The sequence below is a fragment of the Vipera berus genome (genome assembly GCF_964194415.1).
Source record: "Vipera berus genome assembly, chromosome: 11".
Classification (NCBI taxonomy): Eukaryota; Metazoa; Chordata; class Lepidosauria; order Squamata; family Viperidae; genus Vipera; species Vipera berus.
In genome coordinates this window covers 1,614,875-1,641,433 of record NC_138214.1, presented here as the reverse complement: position 1 = coordinate 1,641,433, position 26,559 = coordinate 1,614,875, and the positions used below count along the sequence as shown (strand labels likewise).

The following is a 26,559-nucleotide window of genomic DNA, read 5'->3' as shown; positions in this document are numbered from 1 at the left end:
ATAACCATCGCAGCCTCCCCCTGGCCACAGGATCAAAATTTGGGCACTTGGCAAATGGCGTGTATTTGCGAGGGTTGCCGTATTCTGCAGCCATGATCCCCATTTGTGACCTTCCCAGGTGACGAGGACCAGCGGTCAGTGGCTGAATTGGTGGCAAGACCCATTTGCTCTTGTCTTCAGGATTATAGACAGGGGGAAAAAAGAGAAGAGATGGAGGGGGAAACAGCATCGTTTTAAAATTGAGGGTATCGCAGTCGGGGCTTTGGGGGTACCAGCCTCCCTCTGGATGGAAGACTAGCAAAGAACAGCAAACGTTTTTGTATCAACCAGCTTCAAATGATTCAACACCGTATGAATCTCCCACTCTACCCAAATATAACTAGGAAATACCACACTGAGTCGAAATAAGCAGTAACATCCTGTTTATTGGAGGATAGGCCTTGGTACAAGAAGAGGAAGAATTGCAGCTACGTCACCCTCATCTTTCCACCTGCCCAGGGAGTGGGGGGCGGCATCTCGAGCTGAGAACGATGCCCAAGTCGACAAAGGCCCATTTCGGGGTGAACCAAAGAAGCTACAAATTGGCAACCTGCTTTTGCTTTCCAGCAGAGTTAAAAGTGTTAAAATGGATGGCTAAGTGGAGTAATTCTAAAGTCAGCCGTGGCCGTTCCCGGGAGTTAAATGCTGGTTAAAATAAGCTACAATACTAGGTGCCCACTCTGGGTAAAAGGCAAGGAAAAGGGGGTTTGCGACCTCTCGTGTGGATTAATATGAATGCCAAGTGAAGGAAAGCCCCAAACCATTCTCTGAACTAGTAGATTTCAGGGTGGAGTCAGATGGCCACTTGGATCTACAGGTAATCCTCGGTTTACGACCAGACTTTCCCTTGCTAACCAATTTACGATCTTTTTTTTTCCTTTTTTTAAAAAAATGATTTTACAATGTTTTGGCCATGGTAGTTTAAGCAAATCATGGCAGTTAAGTGAACGATATGGTCATTAAGTGAATCTGGCTTCTCCCCATTGACTTTGCCTGTTGGAAGCCAGCTGGGAAACTTCAAACAGACCCTAAAGGTATGGTTGTAAATTGAGGACTACCTGTATCCTCTCAAAAATCTGCACCTGTAAAGAGGAGCATCCGCTCGCTGTTTGTTGCCTCAGCCGTCTCAACACGGACAAATTCAATATTTAGGCATAGGATGGATATTTGGGTAAAAGAAATGGAAATCCTCGAAGCTGTCAACAATATTGTGTGTGTGGGTTTTTTTTAAAAAAAAATAGTGATTGCATTTAAAAAATAATTTGGGACAAGCACCATCGAATAAAAGGGTCCTTGGACCACAACATCACAGCTTTGAGAGGCAAAAGCTAAATTAGCCAGTGGCAGGGCTGTTCCACGGGTGCAGCATTGTCCAGTCTCTGGACCAGGAATGTTTTCAATGGACATCCAAGAGAGGACAGGTGCCTTCCCCAAAAAGAAGGTGCCCCACAGGTGCTGTAGCGAGCTTTGGGTCGTGCACATTGAGAGAACAAACGGGCATCTATTTCAAGTCCCTTGAACATCTGTTTTTCTCCAGCTGCCAGATCTTTGCAAGCCTCCTTGTTTTCTGTGGCTTTGCAACACGGGATCTACCCCAGGAGATGGGGAGATGTTCTGGAAAAGCAGCCATGTGAATTCACCCTTGCTGAGCTGCTAGTCTCCTATATGCGAAGCCAGGACGTGGGAAGTGTAAGATGTAGCCCGCACCTCTACGGTTGCCAAGAGAGCAGAGCTGGCTGCTGCAGTTAGTCAACCCTTTATTGGGCATGGCCTGCAGAGGGAATGGGGAAAAGAGCCTTAACATCCTTTAGAAAAGCAAAAGGGGGGGCCTTGGGGAGGGGCTACAATGCAAATGCTTAACAGCCAGGCCGCTTGCAAGCCGAGGGGATCTCCAAGCGGCTTCACAGGAAAGAGCTGAGCGGTTCCTGCTGCTGCCCTTCGCTTCGCCACCCCCCCTTACAGCTTCTTGACACAGTTGGGGCAGTAGACTTGCTCCAGGTGGAAGACAAAAGGCTTGTTGGCCAAGGGGATGGAGCACTTCTTGCAGTTGAAGCAGTACTCATGCCAGGAGTGGCCTTCGTGGCTCACCACATTGGTGCCTTTTCCAAAGCCTGGAGACAAGGAAAGAACGGAGAGCATCACACAAAATGAACTTTAATGTGGAGAAAAGCAAGGTGTTGCACCTAGGCAGGAGAAAGCCAAAGGTACGAGTACAGATTAGGCTTAACCTGGCTCAAAAACAGTAACTGTGAGAGGGACCTTGGAGTCCTGGTGGACGATCACTTAAACGTGAGCCAGCCGTATGTGGCAGCAGCCAAAAAAGCTAATACAATCCTGGGATGTATAAACAGGCATAGAATCGAGATCACGCGAAGTATTAGTACCGTTTTATAAAACCTTAGTAAGGTCACATCTGGAATACTGCAACCAATTTTGGTCACCGCATTACAAAAAATGTTGAGAGTTTGGGAAAAAGTGCAAAGAAGAGCAACTAAGATGATTAAAGGCCTGGAGATTAAAACATATGAAGAACAGTTGCAGGATTTGGGAATGGCCAGTCTGGAGAAAAGAAGGACTAGGTGGGACATGATAGCAGTCTTCCAATTGCTGAAGGGCTGCCACAAAGAAGAGGGGCTCAACTTATTTTCCAAAGCATCAGAAGGCAGGACAAGAAACGATGAAACTAATTAAGGAGAGAAGCAACCTGGAATTAAGAAGAAATTTACATTTAATGGGAACAGTCAGCCAGTGAAACAGCTTTTGTCTCCGGAAGTTGTGAGTGATCCAACATTGGAGTCTTTTAAGAAGAGCTTGGACAGTCACTTGTCACTTGAAATTGTATAGGATCTCCTGCTTGAGCAGGGGGCTGAACTAGAAGACCTCCAAGGTCCCCTTCAGCTCTATTCTAATCACAGTTAGGGAGGTGCTGCCACTCCAGAGGAGAGAGAGCAAGAAAGAACGTGGCCACCCCGTGGTTCACCTGGAACCCTTCAGCAGATGCTTGGTTGCTTACCTGTTATGGGGTTCTTGCAACCGTTGCATTTCTTAGCCACAAAAGACTTGTAGCAATCCACGCAGTAGAACTGGTCTTCGACCGCGGTGAAGCGTTGCCCACCCAGCTTCTTGGTGCAAGTGGCACACACAAAGCACTCGGCATGGTAAGGCTGATCTTGGTAGGAGACGCCTCCAGAAGTGATGGCCTTAAAAGAAACCAGCCAACCAACAATCAGTGTTGAGTTCACGGAGTGGAACAAATATTAGCCTTGAGTCCCAAAGGCCCTGTGGAAACTCTCCCATCAAATTTGCAGACCAAGGGACTGAATTGTTTCTCCAAAGTTGTTTTGGGAAGGAAAATTCTCCCAAGAATTCCTTACTAGGCCAACTCAACAGTCCCATAGGAGACGTTCTCCAAATCTTTCTGAAACACCAAACACTGAATTCCAGACCAATGAAAGACTGTACCATGGAAGACAATACATTCACACAATTATCTTGGCCACCTGGACACTAAAGGAATGCAAACATCTAGACTCCAATGATGATGGTTTAATTTAAACTCTGTTCCCCTACAAATGATTTTCTAAAGCAAATTGTCTTTTATCAAACTGAATCAGAACTTTTTTTTTTGAAGCATGCAACGGAATTTTCCTACCTAGATCATTTTCTACCCATCCATTTATTTCTCCTTTTCACATCTTATGTTTGCATGTAATCCTGTAAATAAGGGCCAGGAAGCTCCATCAAAGGCCTATTTAAAATGAACTATTAGAATTTATCAATAAGTGTCTGAACTTCTCTGTGAAATAGAATAATTCATTACCAATCACCCAGCCTTCGTTTTTAGCCTCCTATTCTCTGATGTCACTGGGCAAAGCTAGAAAATGAAAGAAAATGGGATATACAACTCCCAAAGAGTGCATTTTAATGCAGTCTCTTCCTTCTAAATCAGGAGGCTCCAAATATGGCAACTTTTAGACTTGTGGACTTCTAGTCCCAGAATTCCCCAGCCAGACACGAATGATAGAGTTGGAGGGGATCAGAAGGATCACCTAGTCCGATGTTTCTCAACCTAGGCAGCTTTAAGGCTTGTGGACTTCAACTCCCAGAATTCCTCAGCCAACCACCATGGCTGACTCAGGCATTCTGGGAGTTGAAGTCCACAAGTCTTAAAAGTTGCCAAGCTTGGAGAGCCCTGTTCTGAATAACGAAGGGACCTTCAACTTCATTTTCTCATATCTATAGATCCGAAAGAGAGAGAGAGAAACAGTTGAAAACAAGAAAAATGGAGCGATGGTGCCCAAGACTTACATTCTTACACTTCACACAAGCCTTGGCAAACTTATGCTCGTGGCAAGAAACGCAATAAATCTCATCTCCTTTGGGGAAGAAGCTGGCTGTGCCAATCACTTGCTTGCACTGGCTGCAAATGAAACAATCCTTGTGCCACACGGTCTTCTTGTATTCCACGTTCTGGTCACCTGCAAAGAGAGGAGAGGAAGGGAAGGTCCCTGAGATGGGAGGTCTTCAGAGCTGAGAAAAGAAAACTTGGAATTGCCACCAAGCGTCCATCAGATCATTGGTGACCTCTTCAGGAAAGGTCTACACTTTCAATCACAGGGAACTACAGTCCTTGACTTACGGCCACAACTGGGCCGAAAATTTCTGTGGTTAAGCGAGACATTTGTTCAGGGACTTTTGCCCTGTTTTATGACCTTTCTTGCCATAGTTGCTTTCTGCTCTCTATGGCAGAACTCTTCCACAATTGAGGGTGTCCAGGAATCAACCTCAACTCAACACAAGCTTCCATTCCTAAGCCACAGTTGGCTGAATAAACCACAGTGGGCTGGATTCAGCCCAAAGAAGTCATGTTAGGCTTCACATGATGGGTGAAGCAGCCCAGATCTCTCCAAGGTGGAAATTGCTCTGGGATCAAGGAAGACCAGCCACCCATGGAGGAGACTGGCCCTCCCGGCGCCCTCACCTGCCACAATGGGCTTCTGGCAGCCTTTGCACTTAGGTGCATCCTCGTTGGTGGTGCACTTGTTGCACCACACCTTGTTGTTCTCCTTCAGCATGAAGGGCTCGTTCACCAGAGATGTGTAACACTTGAAGCAGCGGAAACAGTTGTCGTGCCAGTAGCGGTTCTTGAAATGCAGCTCCTGTGAGAGCAAGGGAGAACGTTTTGAAAGGGGTCTTTCTCCCAGGGACAAAAACGGGATCTGCTCATCCCAACCTTCTGGGTGCAATCGGTCCAGAGAGGAATCAGAGAGTAGAAATGAGATCTTCTGCACCAACAATGGTTCAAAATGGATGGAGCCACTGCAGCTTCTTAATGAAATGTTAATTTAATGGCTTAGGGGGGTGGGATCTCACGATTTCTACCATTTGCCCCAGGACTCCAGGAGACAGCGTCAGTAGGTGACAGCTTGCCAGCTTCACTCCATGATTCTGCCATTGTAAGCAGAGGCATAAAAAAAAGAACGGACCTTCAGCACTCTCTTTTTATAGGTTCTCCCAGAGGTTGGCCCTTTTTCTTATTTTAAGAAAAGTAGGACAGATTTTAAGGGACACAGTGAGTGCCTTGAATCTTTGATGGAAATTTCAGATCATGAATTTACCCTAAAGAATCCTGAAAACTCTCTAGAAACTGGAGTTCAGTTTTGAGCTGAAGAACGTTGAACACTTCTGATTTAGCTCAATGAGAACCCAACTTTTGTGCCTCCTGAGAAATCTCAGCTCTCACACTTACAAAGCAGGAATTAAACAAATCACGCAATTGTAAGAATCAGTTCCCATGTGTTTTATTATAATATCAAAAAAGGTCTATTAGGTAACACGCAAGGTCCATCAGCCAACTCAACAGTCAAAATCCCTCACTCCGGCTGCTCTCTTGTCAAGAAAATCACTCCATTGTCCAAAGGACCCCACCCAGCCTTTAGCAATTTGGGGGATCGACCATTGCAATCAGGGGCATTCCAGCTTCATGCCCTACCTTGGAATCGGCCCCGATGGGCTTCCGGCACTCGGCACAAGTGTTAGCGCAGAACTTCTCAAAGCACTTGACGCAGCAGTGGCGTCCCTCCTTCTGCACATACTTCTTCCCGTGCAGTGGGGTGCGGCAATAGTGGCAGTCAAAGCGTTCAGACATGGTGCCCACGGTGTAGCTGCTGGGACCTGCAGTGAGGAAGACAACATGGCAGAGTTGAAGACTGCGGGAAACCTTGGACACCCCAATGGGGCATTATGCAAGCCGAGCCAGGAAGCGAAGACAACAGTTGACCCTGTTCTCATGAAGGGGCCGGTGCAAGTTGGGAAACCTTCCCATAGACTCTTCCTGGCCTATCTTCGCCCTTTCCTTGTCTGCAGCAGAGATGACATTATGAGAAGGTCCTTCAAAAGTCTGGCGCTCCAGCTTGTTGGCCATTTAAGTCCTCAGCCCCAGAGTCCACCCCACCCCACAGCCACATTATAGGTGGAAACCTTCATTATATCTACATATAGTACATACAGTACATCCTTCGATTCAGATATGCCTAAATTTAATGAACCTGCTGTTGCTTGGGTTCTTTGCCCAGGCCCAGCCTTGTGTTTCCAGTTCATGTACCCCAATGTTGCTTGTCATGCCCACAGCATCCGCAATTGCCAACAGTAGACACCCCAGAACCTCCTGGCATGGTGGCATCAGTGTGTTGACACTCTCGCAGGACAAGTTTCTCTGAGCGCGACAGGATTAGCACAGCCTGAGAAGACTAACATAGTGTGGCAGGATTTGTTTTGCTCAAGGTTCACCAGCAGCTGTGTGGAAAGATCAACCTGGAGGGTAGGTAGGCCCTCTCTGCTGAGCTGCCAGGCTGTGATTGGGAGCTGTGAAGTGATACAAGAGGAAGTGGTCCAGAATCCCCATTGTTTACACCAGACGGACCAAGAGTCCATTTTAGCATTAACTGCAGAAAATGAGACAAATAACTTTTGCATCGTCAGGGAGAGCTAAAACACTCCCAGCTCGCTGTCTTCTCTTGATGCTCAGCAAAGCCACATCAACAACAAAAAAGTCAACCAAGCAAGGAGATTTCATCCAACTATTTCTGACTGGCAGAACAGTGCAGGCTGGCTCTCCCTCAACACACCCACATCCGGGAAAAGGGGGCAGGACCCAGTTGCTGTTAACCACATCCTTCCATTCTGGTTCATAAGGACCGGAAACGTGATAAAGCTGCTGCTGCTATCGTAGATAAATTTTAAGAAAGGGGAAGTAGCAGAATAAAAGACTGACAGATTAAAAAAAAAGTCCTTGGCCATCTTGTGTTATTTGCAAGGACAGAGTTGGGCTGAGCTATTCCCGTGGTCTTCCGTGAAAACAAGAAGTGCATTGAAAGAATAAAGGGGAAAGAAGAATGTGGCTGGCTGAAAAACATGGGAAGTTGCAGCCCCGGGTTGGCGAAGCCCATTGCGTGCTCCCCAAAATTGAACAGGGTTCCCCAACTCTGAAAAGTTGGGAATGTCTGCAAAGATCCTGTAGATGTGCTTCTCAAGAGTCAAGCTCACCAATGTGGGAACAGCTTCTGATCCCAAGAAATTTATGAGGGCAGCATCTGGCTGAAAGTGGGTTTCCATGAAGACCAAGTCCTCCCTTCTCTTCATCTGGCCAAAAGGTCCAACCACCTTAACCTTGATCCCCCAGATGGGATGGTCGCTGGGTCACTCCGGAGCAAGCCAGCAATCCACAGCAAGACTAGGCAAGGGGAAGAAAACCTAGCTAGCAAACCTGGCCAGGGTGCTAATTGCCAACACATTCTTTCCCTCCTGCAGTCTAAAAATAGGGCAATTACCCCATTGTTTTCTTGACTCATTTGCCCTTTAACTGGATTACTTGGAATTTGGCTTTGCTATATAAAGTGTGTTGTATCATAGCAACAGTGTACAGGCACACTCTCGCTCTCCTCTCCACAGACGGGAAGGGCAGGGCTGATAAGGGGAGTACTGCACCACGGCAGGATGTGTGCCGGTCTCTCCAGAGATTTTGCAGAAAGGTGATAAACCTGCCACAAAAGCATTCCAGGCATTAGGGCTGTGGGGGCTGTGGTGGTGGTGGGGAGACAGAGCGAGAGAGATGAACTTTGTGGTCCTCCAACATGAAGAATGGGGACGGGAGTGTGGGTTTTTTTAAAAAAAAAATCCTGGAAAGCAATTGGAGCTGAGTTCACATGTTACACAAAAAATTGAATTGAATTGAATTGAATTGAATTGAATTGAATTGAATTGAATAGAGCTGGAAGGGATCCTGGAGGTCTTCTAGTCCAGCCCCCTGCTGAAGCAGGAGAACCTATACCATTTCAGACAAGTAACTGTCCAGTCTCTTCTTAAAAACCTCCAGTGATGGAGCGATTAAGCTGAGGTTTTGTGAACTGTGGTTTATTGACTTGGCTGCAACTGCTTTGCTGGGTGGGTTAAGCGTGGTGGAACAACTAAAGCCAAATGGAAATAGACCACTGAGCAGGTACACGGCCATCCTGTCAGGGTCTTCATCGTGGGAACTGAGCTTCTTATGGGGTTCCCAAGGAGGCTGTTTCTGCTGTCTGGAATGGCTGGGTTTTTTTATAGTGTCCTTTGAGATTATTGGTTTTTCTTGTGTAGTATTTTAGCGGTGTTTCTAAGCCACGGGATAAAAAAGACTTTAATCGTCTTAGCCATGCCTCTACAAGTTTGTAAGAGCATAAGATGTGCGCATGAGGTATTTGGGGAGAAAAACTGCTAATCTGCACAGACCCTTGATTTACAGTCTTTCTTTGGTGTCCCTTGAAGTATCACAGAAAAAGAGACAGCACTTTCCAAGAGATACAGAGAAAGAAAGAAAGAGGAAGGAAGGAAGGAAGGAAGGAAGGAAGGAAGGAAGGAAGGAAGGAAGGAAGGAAGGAAGGAAGGAAGGAAGGAAGGAAGGAAGAAGCGAGCATGGCAGCATCAGAGGACAAAATATATTCTTTTCTGTGCATCTAATGGTGCAGTATTAATCCATCTGAGCAGAAGAGGGGATGAACGCTCAGTGTACAGCTCAGGTAGCTAAAAATCCAACTGTTCATTATTCACTATTAATGTTCACGCTAAGACAGGTTTCTAGCCCACGTGATTGAGAAGTTTGGTTTGGAAGTGATTAAGGTAATCACTGTAAGGGTGGCCTTACAGAAGTTAGATCCAGGAAGACCAGCAGGCCTGACCAATACTGAAATCAATGAATGAAAAGACGCCAATAATTGGGGCCAGGTGCAGAATCCAGAGTCTTCCTTGCACAAAACGTGGAAATCAAGTGAAATCAAACCAATCTTTACGACTGCCACAGACCAGCGTAAACTGGGGCAAGAACACAGTGGCTAAAGGGAGGCCCAGAAGCATAAAACGTACAGTGGGATATCGATGCGATTTGGAAGACCTACAAAATAGATGGGTCAGATGAGATTAACCAGAAGACCGCCAGCTGCTAGCGGTGAAACGCTTTGGCATCAGAGCATTTGATGTGTCTCCTTGCTCTTGATTGGCTGGGTATTCAAATCCTGGCCATTCAGGTATAGCATCGTACCTGCAACCCCATTCGAAAATCCAAAATAAAACCTTGTGCAGAAGGCATCTAATCCTGATTGTGCCACGTTGCACCTGCCCCGATTTTCCATTTTAATTCCACCCCCCCAAAGACATTTTCTCTTACAAGGTGGGAGGGAAGGAAGTCCTCTGGCAGAGGAAGGGGTGCATGTTTTCAGAAAGGGAGCCAGCCAGAGAGTAAATAACCAACACAAATTAATCCAAATCCTGAATGAGAGACCTTCAGGGATTTTCCACCCCCTCCAGCCGTGGCTAAGGAATTGGCTTTTAACTGCCTATCAGGGCTTTTGACTCTGAGCCTCAGTTGACCTAAGCTGTAAAACAGGTAGAATAAAATGGCTGTAGGAAACCTCTGAGGATCAAGTCAGCTTTACAGCCTTTCCGTCTGAATGGGAGCTGGTTAGCTTGGTGTCCCGGTTAGCACAGGAAATCTCCAAGCGTCAGGGGTTGAATTCCATTCAAGCAAAGTTGCAAAAGATTGAAGCTGCCTCATCCAAAATCCTCCGTTGGGCTTGCTTTCTTTTTAAGGTCTGTAGAAGTATTTTAGTTTTTGCAAAAAGCAACCTATCGCGGCGCTAAGGAGGACCACGCCTGCATCCAAAACTGGAAAAGAAATCCATGCAGAGTTCTTTTCTGCAGCCTTAAGAGCTTCCTCAACCGCCTGCAACTTTCTGCAACGCCCTCCTGAATCCAGGATGAGGGGCGTTCAGTTAATTAGGGCCAGGAAGGAAAGGAACCCCCCCCCCCATTTCTGGCCACTGAAGCAAATGTGCCCCGCAGGGAACTTAAGCAACTGTGGCTTCTTCATCCATTCCCACCGTGCATCACCGATTCCGGTGCCCAGTTACCTGAGTGCCGGTGATAAGCCATGCTGGTTGGTGTAAGGGCGAATCGGCTCCTGGCTGGGCTGGATCAAGAGAAGGGAGCTGCTGAGTGACCTCCCACTCAGTTCACCAGCATATACTTAAGGGAGGCTATTAATACGGGGGGCCAGGGCTTCCCACACATGTCCACACCCCTCGCCCTGGCCTGTGGACTCCATCCCACTCAAAACATCTTACCATTTTAGGAGATCTCCAGCGAGAAGAATAGAGCCAACGGAATGAAGCACCCACAACATATAAATACCTGCCGACTTCAGACTCCAAAACTCTCAAATGCCTGGAGGAACCTGAGACTGGAGAATTGGCTGCAAAGAGCAGGCAGGGTCAGCATCTTGAAAGGGGGATGGCCAGGGCACCACATAATAAAAGATTAGTTATGGGGCCCTGAGAGAGTGCTGGGCCACCCTCCCTCCCCCCCTCCCCCCCTCCCCCTCCCCCGCAGCTGGTCAGGCGCATGCCAGGGGGGAGCCAGGAGGGAAGGGGAGGCAAGAAACTCACCACCACCCCTCAAATGCCCACGATGGATTCTATTTCATCTTAGTTTGCTCTAAACATAAATGAGATGAATTCACCCCAGAGCTTTGGAGGAACAAAAAGCTGGAAGAACAATAAAAAAGAGTGGAGATTCTGATCAATGATGAGAGATGAGAGAGAGGGAACAGATGAAAGACAGATGAGATAGAGAGAGAGATACAGATGGATATAGATAGATATCACAAAGTGAACTGGAGACAAGGTAGAATACAAACTATCCATTTCACATAAATTTGAGGTGATAACATCTGAAGACATTCGGCCCCCAACTGCTCAGCACAGGCCTTAAAGTTCATCTACCATTAGTCATCGTTAAGATTATAGCCCTCCACAAAATTTGCTGTGACATCTGAAACTGCCTCTGACAAACGTTGGTTTCCAATTGGCCACTGAGCAATGACTTGAGGGTCTCTTAACTCATCCAGGCCACTGTCCTGCTCCCCATTTTTCTTTTTGCCCGGACTGGAAGGGATGATCACATGAACTGATGCTCTGAGGTCCAGGGAGTCTGCAATTCAATCAGTCAGAATAGAGGAGCTGGAAGGGCCCTTGGAGGCCTTCTAGTCCAACCCCCTGCTCAACCATTTTGGACAAATGGTTGTGCAGTCTCTTCTTAAAAATCTCCGGTGTTGGAGCACCCACAACTTACGGAGGCAAGCAATTCCACTGATTAGTTGTTCTCACCGTCAGGAAGTTTCTCCTTAGTTCCAGGTTGCTTCTCTCCTTGATTAGTTTCCATCCGTTGTTTCTTTTCTTGCCTTCAGGTGCTTGGAGAATAGGTTGACCCCCTCTTCTCTATGATAGCCCCTCAAATATTGGAAGACTGGTATCATGTCGTCCCTGGTCCTTCTTTTCATTAAACTAGACATGCCCAATCCCTGCAAACGTTGCTTTACCTCAAGGTCAGGGTTTGGCCTGATTGCTGGTTAGGTCTAGGGGGTGATCCCACTGAGTTTTCCTAACCAGGGTCTTCCCTAAATCCTAAAAGGGAAATGATGAGCAGGACCTTCTCACATTTCCCCATCATTTGGCACCAGAGAATGAAAAGAGCCCCAGTATGAATGAATCATTAGTCACTCTCGGCAAATGGAGAAACTCTGCAGGGAGAATGGAAAGGGCATCACATCTAAACTTTGGGATAACGTTTCACATTCGGACAACCTATATGTGCCTTCCGTGAGGAGGGGGGAGGGCTGTTCCAATGCCAGTAAGGACTGGGTGCTGTTATGGTTTCATTTGGAAAGAAAGGCCGGGCCAAATCATTGGCCTGGCGCAGAATGTGAGAGCGCCCTCTCCAAGAGAAACGTGGATGGCGTCTAAAAGAGAAGATGGCTTCCCAGGATAATGAATATGAAGAGAAGAAGAGCCGGCGTGAAAATGCTGGAACATTTCTTTTACACAGGAGTTGCTCCATATGGCTTCTCAACAGTTCATTTTTCTTGCTTTGGAAAGTGTCCCAGGTTTGACCCAGATTAGCAGCGCAAAGACTGGGCACAGAGAGAGGGAGAAGATCAAAAGGCCTGCAGTGCTACGATGCCAAGCTAAAGTTGATTGATGGTGTCCAGTCTTCTCTCTGCCAGGGACCTCTTAGCAACCCAGCAGTGACGTTTCATTTCAACAACAGGTGGGACTTTAGCAGAAGCCAAAGAGAAGAGCAAATATTTATGGAGCAGGATAGTGAATAAAACCAAGTGTAAAACAAAACAAACCAGGATGTCTCTGGTGGATAAGATTTTAACAAATGCCAACTCATTCTTCTCCATTCTTCATAAATGGTTCACTCAGATTTGAACTTCCCAGAACGACCTCTTGGCAGACACCCTGCCCTCTTGGCCTCAGCTGCCCTACCAGGTTGTTGGCAAGATGCCTTCCATGGAAGAAGACCAAAATTAAAGAAGAGGATTCATGAGACAGTCATCACACGAATGGGGTCACCTGATCCAGCTCAGCTCTGACAGCTCTTCATGGCTGCTCCATAAATGGTGTATGATCTTCTCTAAGCTCCTCGTTGCTATTGTCCTTGGCACCCAACACCATCCAATAAAAAATCCACTACACAGTGACCAGCCTGGGGAACGAGCATTGCCCATATGCACTGAAAAGATGCAAAAGTGAAGATGTAAAAAGTTGGTCTTTGTGGGATACACCTTCGCCTGTACAGTAGGTACAAGTATGCTCATGTTTGGAATACAAAAAATAGACACCCAACAGTTTTTTTGCCCTTGGGAGCAAAACAACCGACCTAAAAATAGCACAGAAAGCAATTGTTTCTGCTTGTAAGACAAGGAGGAATGTCCAGCCAACTGGTTGTCCTACATCTGGAAAGATCAATTTACAGCATTCTGGAATTCTCAAGGGGATGAATTGGCCAGCTGTTTGCTTTGGGGAGAGTTGTAGCCAACAGTATGGAAGTTTTAAAAAAGGAGTTTGTCTCCTCAAGACCAAGAAGATCAAGAAGAACCACTGCCATGATGGGCTAGAGTTCCATGTTCAAATCCACTTCCAGCCATCAGATGACTCAGCTCAACCTATTTCACCACACTGTTAGGAAAATCAATCAATCAATCAATCAACCTCCAGTGTTGGAGCACCCATAACTTCTGAAGGCAAGCTGTTCCATTGGTTAATTATTCTCACAGGAATTTTCTCTTTAATTCCAGGTTGCTTCTCTCCTTGATTATTTTCCATCCATTGTTTCTGGTCCTGCTTTCTGGTGCTTTGGCAAATAGGTGGATCCTCCTCCCTCTTCTTTGTGGTAGCCCCTCAAATACTGGAATGCTGCCATCATGTCACTCCTTCTTTTCTCTAGACTGGCCATATCCAGGTCCTGCAACCGTTCTTCATATGTTTTAGTCTCCAGCCCTTTAATCATCTTTGTTGCTCTTCTCTGCACTTTTTCCAAAGTTTCAACAACTCGCAACAGTCTCAGCTGGAGGAGTGATGGATGCATGGTGATGTGAACTGTTGCAGAAAAAGAGAGATACAAATCTGGACCCCAGCGATGATGGTGGCGAATGGGACAGTCCCAACCAATGTCACTATCCATCTGTCATTTCTCTATAAGAAGAACAAAGCTTTCCAACGACTCAATGGAGTGGAATCTATTGGGAAGGATTATCTGCAAAGGTTATCCTGCAAATAGTCCGGATGAAGTCTGCTATCTTTGGCATCGAGACAGGCCAAATGGTGTCCTAAAAGTACTCTTTGGGCTTTGGTCCATCGTCCTCTACCTCTCCACAAGAACATGCCAAACACAAAAAAAGGCATCCTCACTTGAAGGAGGACCTAATCCCTTTGCAACCCTGCCAGCACAAGGGTTTAATTTCCATGGTGTTGAGAAGGCAACTCAACACACACAGAAGGAGGCAACCAGATTGAATGTCCAGGGACAGTTTCTCTAACTAGCAGGAGAGCCCCCAACCGCTTGTGATGAGAAAAAATGAGGTTGAAGGACCCAAACTTAATAGTTGAGGGCGAACTGGGACTCAGAGGGAAAATCTGAAGGGAAAGACATTTGATATCCTCTGGATACAACTCTGTGGGGATGGAAGCAAAATGGGCTGCAGCACAACTCCCAGTAGACGTTACTCTGCGGAATTAATTTAGATTAGAACAGATTGGAGGACTTCAAACAGAACAGAATTTAAAGCAGAGTTTAAGCTCTCCACCAGCTGAAAGTGTACTGAGTCTTCCTTAAAATCTAACCTTTTATAAAATTTCAGCTCTAGATTGTTAAATCTCCCTTTACTTTTATGCAACTCCTGGGTTTGCTAAGAGGCTATCCTAAAAAGCTCAGCCAGATGCCAGAGACGGCTGCTTTTGCAAAAACTCCCATGGGACACCTCACCATGCTTCATTGCATGCCTCTTTGCCTGTCAGTGGACTGGCCCAGTTCCTTGTGCGACCGAAGACACCTTCAGAACCCTTCCATTCAAGGTCTTTTAGGAATAATTGGGAAATCTATGGCTCTTCCTCAATCCCTTCACCAACTTTCTTGCAGCTTGCACACAAATATCAAATTTATAGAACAAGGTTGTGCCCTTTGGGTCAGCAGAGATAAGTCAAGGCCCCATTATGCCCCTGCTTTTATTTCTTATTCACCAATGGTCCATAAAAGCTTGCCTTCATCTTCATCCTTGAATGTTTCATCTTCATCATTGAAAGTTTTGCCTTCCTCTTCCCCAGGGTTGCTCCCGTTCATGTGGGCAACCAGAGGTCTCCTGTCCTAGGCCACTTCCTGGGATGCTCTCAGGATATAGGAGGGAGGATCTGGCAGTTGCTAGGCGCTGAAGTTCTGGTTGTTGCCTGGCAACCTCCTTGAATTTTATGCATCTCTCAAGCCTCAAGAGATTTGTATCCTCCTTCCTAATCTGGTGCCTTTCAAAAATATTGGACACCAACTTCCATAATCCACAGCCATCTGGAGTAATGACTTCAGGATTCAATGGAAGGTTGTTGTTTTTTTAGTTTTATTTTTGGGGAAAGCTTTTAAGTCCCAATGCATTCATGACTCCACACTAAATAAATAACCGTCTTGGAAGGTTGCAAATGTTTTCTGAGGCCAAGAAACCAGCAGGGTTGTTCCTTCGCTCAACTTGGTGGAGGCTTTATTTAGCCAACTGTGGCTAATTTGGGCAAAGCTAAGCAGGATCTAACTCAATGAGTATTGAGATTAGGACACCACCAGGAAGTGCCAACGCTGGAGACTAGACTTGGAAGTTTGTTTGTATGCTTTAAGCAGAAGGCTGTCACAGCAAGCCGTGTCTATATTTTTGCCTGGAAAACTGTGAAGGTTGCAGTGGCACCCAGCTCAATGAAGCCTTTACTTTTTCACACCTGAAAGAGCACCTTAATGTTAGCTGCCAAGGCACCAGAGATGTGATGAGAACACTGCTTCGTAATGTGTGTCGTTTGATTGGTTCGTTGTCCGCTTCACAGTTGGCAGAAACACACTAGTTAAAAAGAATGTCTAAACAACACGGACCCTGAAAATTTAAATGTTTTCCCTCCTGCCTCCTTCAAAAAATCACACTGAGTCACCCAGAAACCTTTTCATTTTCCAATATACATGATAGATGGGGCTTCGGGTTTCTGGCAGCAGGTCTGTTTAGGTAACGACAACAATAACACAACCCAGACTTTATCGGTTAGCAGAGACTTTGCCTCTCTGCATCTCCAAACAGTCTGCGAGGTGGGAAGAGGCAAGGTCTCTGCCAACTCTTGCATTTTTTCTTTTTCACCCAAAGCTGTAATCTGTGCAAGGAAAAGCTCTCCGGCTCAATCTCCCGCATACTTTTAGCTTCATGCCCGGATCGTGTTCCCTCTTTGGCTCCGAAAGTCCAGCCTTCCACATTATCAGCCCCCTTGTTAACGTCAGGGTACGAATTTATGGTTTAAATTAGGACTTGGCGAGAAGGCCAGCCGCTCTCAAAAAATCCCCATGAGTCATCTGTTTAGAATGGATTTCTTCCTTGGCTCTTTTGACACCAAGAATGCAGATCTCGGGGGCTGGGGTGGGGTCAAGGGAAGGGAAGGGACAAAAGGGCGCCCGGCTATCAGGGAGGTGTGATTTTTGCACAGCTAAAGGCCTCTGTGGCTGACCACTTCCTGCATGCCAAACAAACAAACAAAAATGGGGGTGGGGGGAGAATGCAGCTATTTTAATTACATGTAATTTCCAAAATGAATTCCATTGATGACTTAAGCTCCCTAATGCATTCAATGATCTTTGATTCAAAGGTATCACCTGCCAGCACAGGTTTTAATGCACTGCTTTTATCAATTTTGCAGTCTCCCACTACTCATAAAAATAGTCTGAGCTGGGAAAACAATAGTAAGAAGGGTGCGATAAAAGAGAATGAATAAAGAAGCAAAATTAAGCAGGGAAATAACCTTGAGAACATGTCAGGCCACGAAATCAGGGTTTTCGAATAGCCTGAGGTTTGGCCCCGGGCTCCGTTCTTGGAGAAGATGTGGCAGAGTTGAGGGCCACCACAAAGAAAATCCTGGTTTTATGGTTAAGACTTAATTTGTGGGTAGGATGAGACGAGACACCCCAGATCAAAGAAGATGGGCTACAGGATCAGGATGGTCCTCTTGAGACATCCAGGACCGAAAGGTCAAAGAGCAACAATTCTTTTGAGTTTGGAGAAGAACTGGATTCGTCCAGGCTATTAGAAGAAAAAGGTCTTCCTGGTGATCAATTCGCCTTTCAGAGACCCCTCACCCATTGTCCACGGGGTGCCCTTGACGCCCAACTTTGGGGACAAGGAAATAAGGTAAAAAGGCTGGAGGCCTCTGAAGGTTTTGGGGCGTAGAAAGGTCAGACCTCCACAGAGGAGAACAGCAAATCGTGTCTGGCAGCCAGGGAGAAAAGCCACGAAGGGCCTGACCTTGGATACCCTGACGGTCCCTGGCCACAGCAGGTACTTGCCAAGTCTGAGGGTTGAGTAGAGATCTTGAGAAGTTCTCAGCAACATTTGGGGGGAAGGAGGCTAGATATGGAATTGGGGGGCCCCTATTGGCACCCCTGCTTTCAAAGCATTTGCAAGGGGCATCAAAGATGGATGAAGGAGAGATCTCCTTATTTTATTTTGAAAAGAGATCCCAGTAGCTCCACACCCAGTAGCACCAAAACACCATGCTCCCGTTTAAAAAAAATAAAATGCCCCCCCACAAAGTCCAGTCCTGCTCCCCCACCCGGGAGGCATCTGGAGAAACAAAGGGAGAAGACAGAAGAGCTGACGAAAGAGGGAAGAGAACACAAAATAAAAACTTCACCCTTAGTTTGCTTTGACACGTTTGCCAAGGCTGGCTTCGCTTCCCAAGCCTTCGGCCCACAGCATCGGCTGGCTTCACTCAAACAGCCCAACTGAAATGGCTGCCTGATTCGTGGCTTCAAATGGGTTGTGTGAATCCAGGCAGAGAAGACGGGGGTCAGAGGCTAAAGAAGATGGGGAGCGGAGAAAGGCACTCTTGAGGCCTCAAGCTTTCCTGATTCATACAACAGGTGAAGTGGAGTTATCTGCCATCTCCTATCACTGCCCCAGAGAGGGAGGGGGCAGGTCACCCCACCACTGACCTGTGGGGACAGTCGGTGCCACAAAAGCCATCTGACTCAAATCTCTCATTCCCGGTGGCGAAAATTTGGAGAACAGCAACTCATACCGGGAAGCACCGGAATCCCTTTTGAGCAGGGAATCAGGCAGAGACACATCGGCAATCCCCCCCCCCTTGGAAGAGGCTCTGGTTTATTCTCCCAATAGAAAGGATTGTGGAATCTGAAAGATTTGTTGTCCTGGGGGCTGATATTGTGTCTTATAATTTTATACTGGCTCTGAAGAATGTAAACTATTTTCCCACTCTTAAATAAGATTTATAATTAGAGGATGCCTGGATGGCTCATTCCAGAGATGGAGCCGGGATTTATTCTGACTCTTGCCTTGAAAATAAAACAGGTGGGGTGGGGATGGCTGAGTAGCCCCCCACCCCTTCATTCTCCCAACACTTGTGATAGGGGAATACAACTGCAGAAATTTAGCCCCTGCAAGGCTGAAAATCATGCTGAGAAAGTGTAAAATAGTATTCTTTCACATGTGCAAACTTCTCATGCTTTAAAAAAAGCAAAACGGCATCCAACAAGCAGAGTTGGCTGGGGATTATGGGTACCGTCACCCGAAATGCCTGGAAGGCCTCTGAGTCTTAATTGCTCTTAATTAAACAGAATAGTTCTTATTGCCTGTTTGCCTGGCAATATGCTGGATCTTTTCTTACGGGAATAAATTTATTCTTGGGGATTGTTGTCCCTTTTACAAGGATAAGCAAGAGAGATATTGAATAAGTACCATGAGCGAAGGGTTAAAATGCCCTCCTATAATTTGGAATAGAAATCAAGAGCTTTTCAGGACAAGCTCCCTTCACCCCTCCAGATGGGAAATGAAATAAACAGATTTATAGCAGCTGTTTTCAAGAGATGCTTGCTATTTACTCCTCATTCCTGACCTTTTTTTTTCTTCTTTCCTTCCCAAAGTCCACTTTATCCATCAAACACCCTTCCAGGCATCCCTTTCCCAAAAGGGCAGTTTTGCAATTTGAGTTTTAATCCTCTTGCTGGCTGTGAGGTGAGCAACTACCGTATATAAAGGGTTTAAGGCAACCTTAGCAAATTTAAGATAAGTAGACTTCAACTCCCAGACTTGGCTGGCTGGGGAATTCTGGGAGTTGAAGTCCACAAGTCTAAATAAACAAATAAATTGATCCAATGAAACTTCATTTGGGAACCAGGTTGTTTGGCCTCAGAAGGCAGGGCTCTTTCTGTGAAGCCAAGGGAGATTCTGGACTTGGGAAACTATTTATTGGGCAGAACCCTTAGTTCCTGTTCCTGTTCTCAGAGCCGGGTGCAAGAAACACAGGAGGGTCTATGTTATCCATGGCATGAGCCAACCCAGGTCGTCCTCTGTGCAGCGACTGGGAGGAACAGGAGTTAAATCTGATTTTGCTGGTGCCTAGATTGATACATCTCAATTGTTCCATTTACCAAATAAGCCATGCATCCAGGCAACCTACAGAGGGCAGCAGAGGGTAGTTTTTTTCCTGAACTAAATTTCTCTGCCTCCCCCCCCAGTGGTCAGTCCAGAATGCAACCAATAAAAAATTCTGAAGTCAAAAGATTGGCAAGTCAGCCGGTACTGTTGTGAAGTTGAGTGTAACTATTGAAATGCTCTAGAGCCCTCCTTGATGTCTGTCCAGGGCAAAACCCTTTCAGTCCACAGCAAAGAAATAGGGAAGTAATAGTCAATTGGAAACAGTAGTCCAGTTTTACAAGGAGTAAAACTTAAGCCATTTCTAGCTGTTTGGTGTAAAGTTCCCTTTGACTTTGAAAACCTGTTTTACTAGTAATCAGTCAATGGAAATGACTCTGTCAACAAAGCCATAAGGGCAAAACCTGTATGCCTTCATCTAGAAAAACTAGCCCGCAACTCTGAGTTTTTCAGAGAGAGCCTAATGGTGAAGGCACCAGGAGACGTGAGTTCTAGTTCTGCTTCAGATATGAGAGCCAGCTGGGTGACCTTGAGCCAGTCCCTCCCTCTCAGCCCAACCCACCTCATAGGGTGGTTGTTGTTGTTGTTATTGGGGAAGATAGGAGGAGGAAGGAATATTAGGTGTGTTCACTGCCTGGAGTCACTTATAAAAAATAATAAGGGCTGGATAAACACGATAATAAATATATAAGAATCATCTTGGCAAGATGGGCAGCATAAAAATCTAATAATATAAAAATAAAGCAGATCTGATCCTGCTTAGTTTTCAAGATTGACTATAGCCAGCTAGGACCTTGTCCATTTTTTGCAAATTACTCCAAAATGAATATCTGCGCATTTCACACACAAACACGCAAACTATTCGTGTGCGCTGGAAAAACTAAGTCAGTAAATTTAATTGCAGTTGAGTTAAGGAAGTGATCCAAGCTGGGCCCTTACTGACAACAAGTCTGGGGGATGGTGAAGATTTAGCAGTAAGGAAACGATATAAGGGGAAACAGTTAAAACTTTTGGGACAAATCAGGGTTGAATTTAATGCTGCCCTGATGCCATTAATAAGGTCCTGCTGCATTGCTCTAGAATAATCCTACCATTTATCAAAAGTGTTTATTCCGTATCCTGGAAACAGGGTTGATTTTGTGAATTGGGAAATACAGTTGGGAAATTACGTTGCGTTCATGTCTCTCCTGAAAAAAATCAGCAAATAAACCAGACATGATGTCAACCTCGCTATCTTTTACAATAGCTTAAACTAGTTTCCATCTTCCCCTGTTTCATTTATAGGCAATTTTTAAAAATGAAGGGTTTTTCATGCTTGTTTTTGTATGCGCTTTCTGTGAGGGAGATGGGCGGTTTCAGAATTGAATCGATAAATAAATAAATACTGGGGGATCCATTTATTTATTTTCTTATTCATCTCTTTTCTATGCCACCTGTCTCATCTAAATAATTCCAGGCGGTTCTGATGAAAGCATAACACAAAACATAATAGCATCAATAAGAACAATGTTGAAACAAGAATTAGAAGACAGGGTTACTGTGTTAAAAGTTAAAAAGTTAAAAAACTAAAAGAGGGGGAACACACCCTCACCGCACCAACCTTTCCCAGGGTTAGCTAACACTTGTGCCAGTGATAACATGGTTCAAACCAGGGATCTGCAGACCATAATTTTATTTTTTTTGTGCCCTGACTGTTCAAGTCCTATTTGCCATCTACAAAACACAAACTCAGAGACTTCTCAAGGAGCTGATCACACCCAAGTTTAGCTTCTTAGCGTTAGTGCAAGAGACAACAAGTTGAAAGGCTTACCATGCAAAGACAGATATTTAAAACCTCTGGCTTTCTTTGGAAATTAGGAGGGGGTTTCTAGCACCTGTTCCAATTAACTTTATTAAAATACATAATCACACTTGAGGAAGTACACGATAGGTCACAAAAGTTTGTGCCTTTTACTAAAACAAATTAACCACAGTTAGAAATAGGTGGCAGCAGATTCCTCCTGATCTTTGAGTCCTATGGACTTACATTGCTTCTCTCTTGCAATTTCAGACGATACCAAACTTGAAAAATGGTCCCAGAAATAACACTGGGGTAGGAAAGGACAAAAGTATTATTTTCCCACCTCAGCAAAAGGGATTTGCAAAACTACAAGCATCAGGTCTCTTCACCAAAAGTTTGAGCAGAACTACCAAACGAAACAGAGAGGGACAGATTTAATGCACTCTCCAGGTTTAGCAACCTTAATTGTGTGAAGCATGCAAAATATCCCTCTTTTTTTTCCTGGTCTTAAAGACCGTGGTGGATGGGTTAGGACTACATCCCCCAGAAGCCACAGCCCAGCCTGTGCTTCTAGCTGAGAGTTGGAGGACCGGTCGTCCCCATGATGTGAAATATTTGCATCCAAAGCCCCCAGGGAACGGAAAGTTTTAATTTGCCAACCCATATTGGATAGCCTCCTTAGGATGCCAGGGAAGGAAATTAAGCTGAAATTAAATCTCCTCTTTTAAAGGGAGGAAGGAATGCAATTCTCCTTTCCTTCCAGCTTAGTAAAGAATGAACTTTGACTCGGCTTGGGTTGTTCCAACTAAGCCTCCAGAACGCATTGCCTTCTTGCGGTGTCCCCTAACTTGCCAAGAGGACCCCCAAACCTCAGCTCGTCCACCGGGATGCAGAAGGAGATGCTAGAGAGGAAGCGGGGGGGGGACCGACTCACCCACCGCCGGCAGTGTCTTCTAAGCAGCTGTTTGGGTACCAGGAGAGCCTCTGCAGAAGCCGATGTGCAGGAGAGCGAGAAGGCAGGGCAGGAACTAAAAAGCCAGTTGATACAGGGTGGAGCCCGGGAGGGAGGGAGCTGGGCACAGAAAAGAAGCAAAAAAGAAAAGAAAGACACAAGAAAAGAAGCAACAAATGGAAACTAACCAAGGAGAGAAGCAACCTGGAACTAAGGAGAAATTTCCTGACAGTGAGAACAATTAACCAGTGGAATGGCTTTCCTCTAGAAGTTGTGGGTGCTCCAACACTGCAGGTTTTAAAGAAGAGACTGGACAGCCACTTGTCCGAAAGGGTACAGAGTCTCCTGCCTGAGCAGGGGGTTGGACTAGAGGATCTCCAGGGTCCCTTCCAGCTCTGTCATTCTCTGGGACAGAAGAGAATCCTTGGGACAGAGGGGTCATGGATCACTGCTCAAGTCCTTGGGGCTGTTATCCGCCAAGCGATGTCCACCTGAAAAAAGATTGTTGGCCGCTATCAAGGGGCTTTCATAGAGAAGAGGGGGGTCAACCTAGTCTCCAAAGCACCTGAAGGCAGGACAAGAAGCAACAGATGGAAAGTAATCAAGGAGAGAAACAACCTGGAACTAATGAGAAATTTCCTGACAGTGAGAACAATTAACCAGTGGAACTACTGGCCTCCAGCAGTTGTAGGTGCTCCAACACTGAAGGCTGTTAAGTAGAGATTGGAGAGGCATTTGTCTGACATGGTCTAGGGCAGGGGTAGGCAACCTCGGCTCTTTTATGACTCATGGACTTCAACTCCCAGAATTCCTGAGCCAGCCAAGCTTTTATGACTCATGGACTTCAACTCCCGGAATTCTGGGAGTTGAAGTCCATGAGTCATAAAAGAGCCGAGGTTGCCTACCCCTGGTCTAGGGCTTCCTGCCTGAGCAGTGTGGACATCACTGGGGTTGCAGATGTGCTTTTCTCCAATTTGAGGTCAGCTTCACTGCAAGTCTGAACAAGTCTTTGGCAAGGTGGAAGGTAAACCCTTCAAACAAAATAAAAAGGGACCTTGGAGGTCTTCTAGTCCAACCCCCTGCTAAAGCAAGAGACCCTATAATATTTCAGACAAATGGCTGTCCAATCTCTTCTTTAAAATCTCCAGTGATGGAGCACACACAATTTCTGAAGGCAAGCTGTTCCATTGATTAATTATTCTAGCTGTCGGGAAGTTGCTCCTTAATTCTAAGTTGGATCTCTCCTTGATTAGTTACTTCTTGTTCTGCCTTCAGGTGCTTTGGAGAATAGGCTGACCCCCCCCCCCTCTTCTTTGTGGCAGCCCCTCAAATATTAAAACACGGCCATCATATTTCCCTGAGTCCTTCTTTGAATGGACATACCCAGTTCCCGCAACCATTCACCATATAGTTTAGCCTCCAGATCCCCAACCATCTTTGTTGCTCTTCTCTACACTCTTTCCAGAGTCTGGGTATCTTTTTTGTATTGTGATGACCAAAAGCAGAATGACAAACAGATTTTGAAAAGCAAGCAAAAAGGAACAATTTTCCCCTCCCCAGAAAAAGGGTCCCTGTTAGCCAACCTTTCGGAAGAGGTTCCAAGTTGTAACAGGGAAAGATGACAATTGTAGGATTTGGGTGCAAATGTGGTGGCTGTGCTCGTAAAATCAGCACTCTGAAAGCAGCCCTTGGCACCCAGAAAAACTGGTTTTTAGTGCCATAAAAGGCTTGGCAGGAACCAGCCAGCCCTCGGTTCAGTTCCTCCCTGCTCCCCACCACATTGTCACTATTCAGAAGAATTGACCCACGGCTTATAAACAGTTTAGATAAAATTGCGCTGAAGGGAAGTGACTTCAGCCACCAGGAATTTTTATGCTGAAGGTTGGGATGGGTGGGGGGGGAGAGAAGGCCAAAAAAAATGAGTGACAGTGGAAAATAGGAGGGGGCATATCTTTCATTGCCCCTGGGTTACAAAATTCTCTTTCCCCCCCCTTTTTTTTTAATCCCGCATGAGGACTTCGCACTCGTCAGAAAGTTAGGGTGAAATTTGTTTCCACTCAGTTTTGTAAAGACAAAGAGTAGAGCTTTCTTAGAAAGAGAAAAGAGCTTCCAGGAAAGTTGGTGGTCAGGGACGGAGCTGCAAAAGTGCCAGGCGACCCTCCCGAATGAAGGGCGAGGGTCTTGCGCCCCTCGTGGAAGACCAGGTGACTGAGGGCTAGGCGTGAATCGCAGGGCTGCGGTCTCCCTGGCCTCTCTTCCTTCCCGTGGGATGGGCAGCCAAGCAGGCTGCGGAGGTCTGGCAGGCTGGTGTTGGGATGCAGCAGCATCGCTGGCAGACTCAGAAGGGCATCCTGGGAAATTGTCCTCCTCAAAGCCCTGGGAGTTTGAGGGGTGGGGGGAGGAAACTGTAGATAACTAAATAGAGGCATCGTAACTACTAGCCGGAGAGTGGAATGGTTTGCAAGTGGAATACGGATTGGCCTGTTGCGATTGAAACATAATTAAAGAAACCCTGACTTGTTCCTGTGTTTGGACCTCTTTGTCTGGTGGTTCCCTGGTTCAGTTATATAAATATGCAGCATGAGGGAAACATGCTTTCCTACCTACCTTCCTTTCTCTCACCCATCTTCCTTCCTTCCTTCTTCCCTCCCTCCCTCCCTCCCTTCCTTCCTTTTTGTTAGCTTGCTTGCTTGCTTCATTGTTTGCTTGCTTCTTTCCTCCCCCACTCCCCCAATCCAGCCTTGTGAGTTAGCCAAGGTTGCAGGATTTGGAAACCAGAAACAAAATTCCTTTCCCTAATTTTTATTTGCCATGCAGGAGTTTTGTTAACTTGATCGTGTCTTTCCATATTTCTCACTTTGTTTCCCTATAAAACATTTCCTCAGTGCTTTAATACTTCCTCATAAAGTTGTTGATCCAAACCTGGATCTTCACTTCCCAGTATGGTCTGCATGCTGCCTGGGGAATTCTGGAAACCGAAGTCCACACATCTTAACATTGCTAAGGCTAAGCAACACTGTTCTAAAGAATTGACTGTTAATTAGACAATGCTTGCTATCGTTGTTGGATGTTTTATAGCAATAGCACTTAGACTTATATACCGCTTCACAGTGCTTTACAGCTCTCTCTAAGCGGTTTACAGAGTGAGCATACAGCAACACATAAGGGAAAATTACGAAGATCTCAACTAGAAATCCTATATTTCTAAAGCGATGAGCTTAATGGCCCTCCTCTCTTAGAACTAGCCCTTTTGCTGCATAAATGGTAAAGGGCGATTCTTGTTTTCCTCTAGAAGAAAATCTGTCTCAACTTTGGGGAATGATCGGAGGGAGAGGAAGAGACGTGGATGGATGGATGCCTGTAGGAAGACTCCTAGCTACAGATTTGAAACGAGATGGCTCAGTTCAGTGCTGAGCACAAAGATGGCTGGGAAAAGCACTGGGATCTTCCGGGCACGTATCCCTGTCTGGCTAGGATAATGAAGCGGGAGACAAATGAAGATTTGGCTTGCTGTCCAAACACAGAGCCCAACGTGAGCCAGCGTGACTTGGAAGAGGCTGTTTTATTAGTCACTGACAAAGCAGCTGCAGCCGAGAAAAAAGCTTTATTTGGAAATGTTGAAACTAAAGGAGGGAGGTGAGAAGCTTTCTATTTGTTTATTGCAGAACGTGCTCAGAAGGAAGTGACCCTAATTAACCAATTCCGAAGAACTAAATAAGGAAACATCCGTCTGTTTTTTTTTTCCAGCAAGAGCTTCCAAAGAAGACATCCAAGTCTCTGCTTGGGTAAGCCACTTGTTCTACTAAGCGTGAAATTTCTCAGTGGTCTCCCATCCAGAAAGGAACCAAGGCCAACTTGCTCTGTTTTGGAATCCATTTCTCCGGCTGTTGCTGCTGCTAAGTCTTTACTTGGTTAGTGCAACCCAGTTTTGGAGTTCACCAAGCCAGCCGGCTGTTTGCACGATGTGTAAAATTGAAGTGTGGCTGGCTGGTTTGTGGCCTGATGGTTGTGTGAACCCAAGAGAGATCAGAGTTGGTGGCTGGAGAGGAGGGAAGCCCGAGGAGATACCACTCTTGAAGGACTATCAAGCCTTCGCAGCTCCAAGGATGGCTGAGATCTGGCAAACCCCGGATACGCTATTAGCTCCGTTCACAGGACGCAGCGAACCCACAACTCAAAACACTCTTCAGGGGTGTGTGGACGTAGCCAGAGAGATTAGCTTCTGGCATAAGAATGTCT

At 46.0% G+C, this 26,559-nt stretch overlaps 1 protein-coding gene across 4 annotated transcripts; it reads right to left on the bottom strand.

Moving 5' to 3' along the window:
* Window positions 1-405: 405 nt before the first annotated feature.
* FHL1 (four and a half LIM domains 1) lies at window positions 406-22,381 on the bottom strand. 4 transcript variants are annotated; one of them, XM_081336582.1, is made up of 7 exons: window positions 22,303-22,354; window positions 21,615-21,675; window positions 6,032-6,213; window positions 5,021-5,198; window positions 4,348-4,517; window positions 3,053-3,239; window positions 406-2,150 (listed from the first exon to the last, which is right to left on the bottom strand). In XM_081336582.1, the coding sequence occupies exons 3-7, from the start codon at window positions 6,185-6,187 to the stop codon at window positions 1,996-1,998; spliced, it is 846 nt and encodes a 281-aa protein (XP_081192708.1). In that variant the 5' UTR covers window positions 6,188-6,213; window positions 21,615-21,675; window positions 22,303-22,354; the 3' UTR covers window positions 406-1,995. The 4 variants fall into 4 exon arrangements, with proteins under 4 accessions (XP_081192708.1, XP_081192707.1, XP_081192709.1 ...); XM_081336581.1 differs by lacking the exon at window positions 21,615-21,675 and having other exon boundaries at window positions 22,303-22,381; XM_081336583.1 differs by lacking the exon at window positions 21,615-21,675 and having other exon boundaries at window positions 22,307-22,330.
* Window positions 22,382-26,559: the final 4,178 nt, after the last annotated feature.

Bases quoted from the DNA above. Each gene is read 5' to 3' on its own strand.
- FHL1 (XM_081336580.1), bottom strand. From the start codon at position 10,500: ATGGCTTATCACCGGCACTCAG. The intron at 4,518-5,020 runs GTGAGGGCGCCG...CTCTCTTTGCAG, and splicing joins CCAGAAGCCCATTGTGGCAG to GTGACCAGAACGTGGAATAC. The intron at 2,151-3,052 runs GTAAGCAACCAA...CCTTGTCTCCAG, and splicing joins TTGCAAGAACCCCATAACAG to GCTTTGGAAAAGGCACCAAT.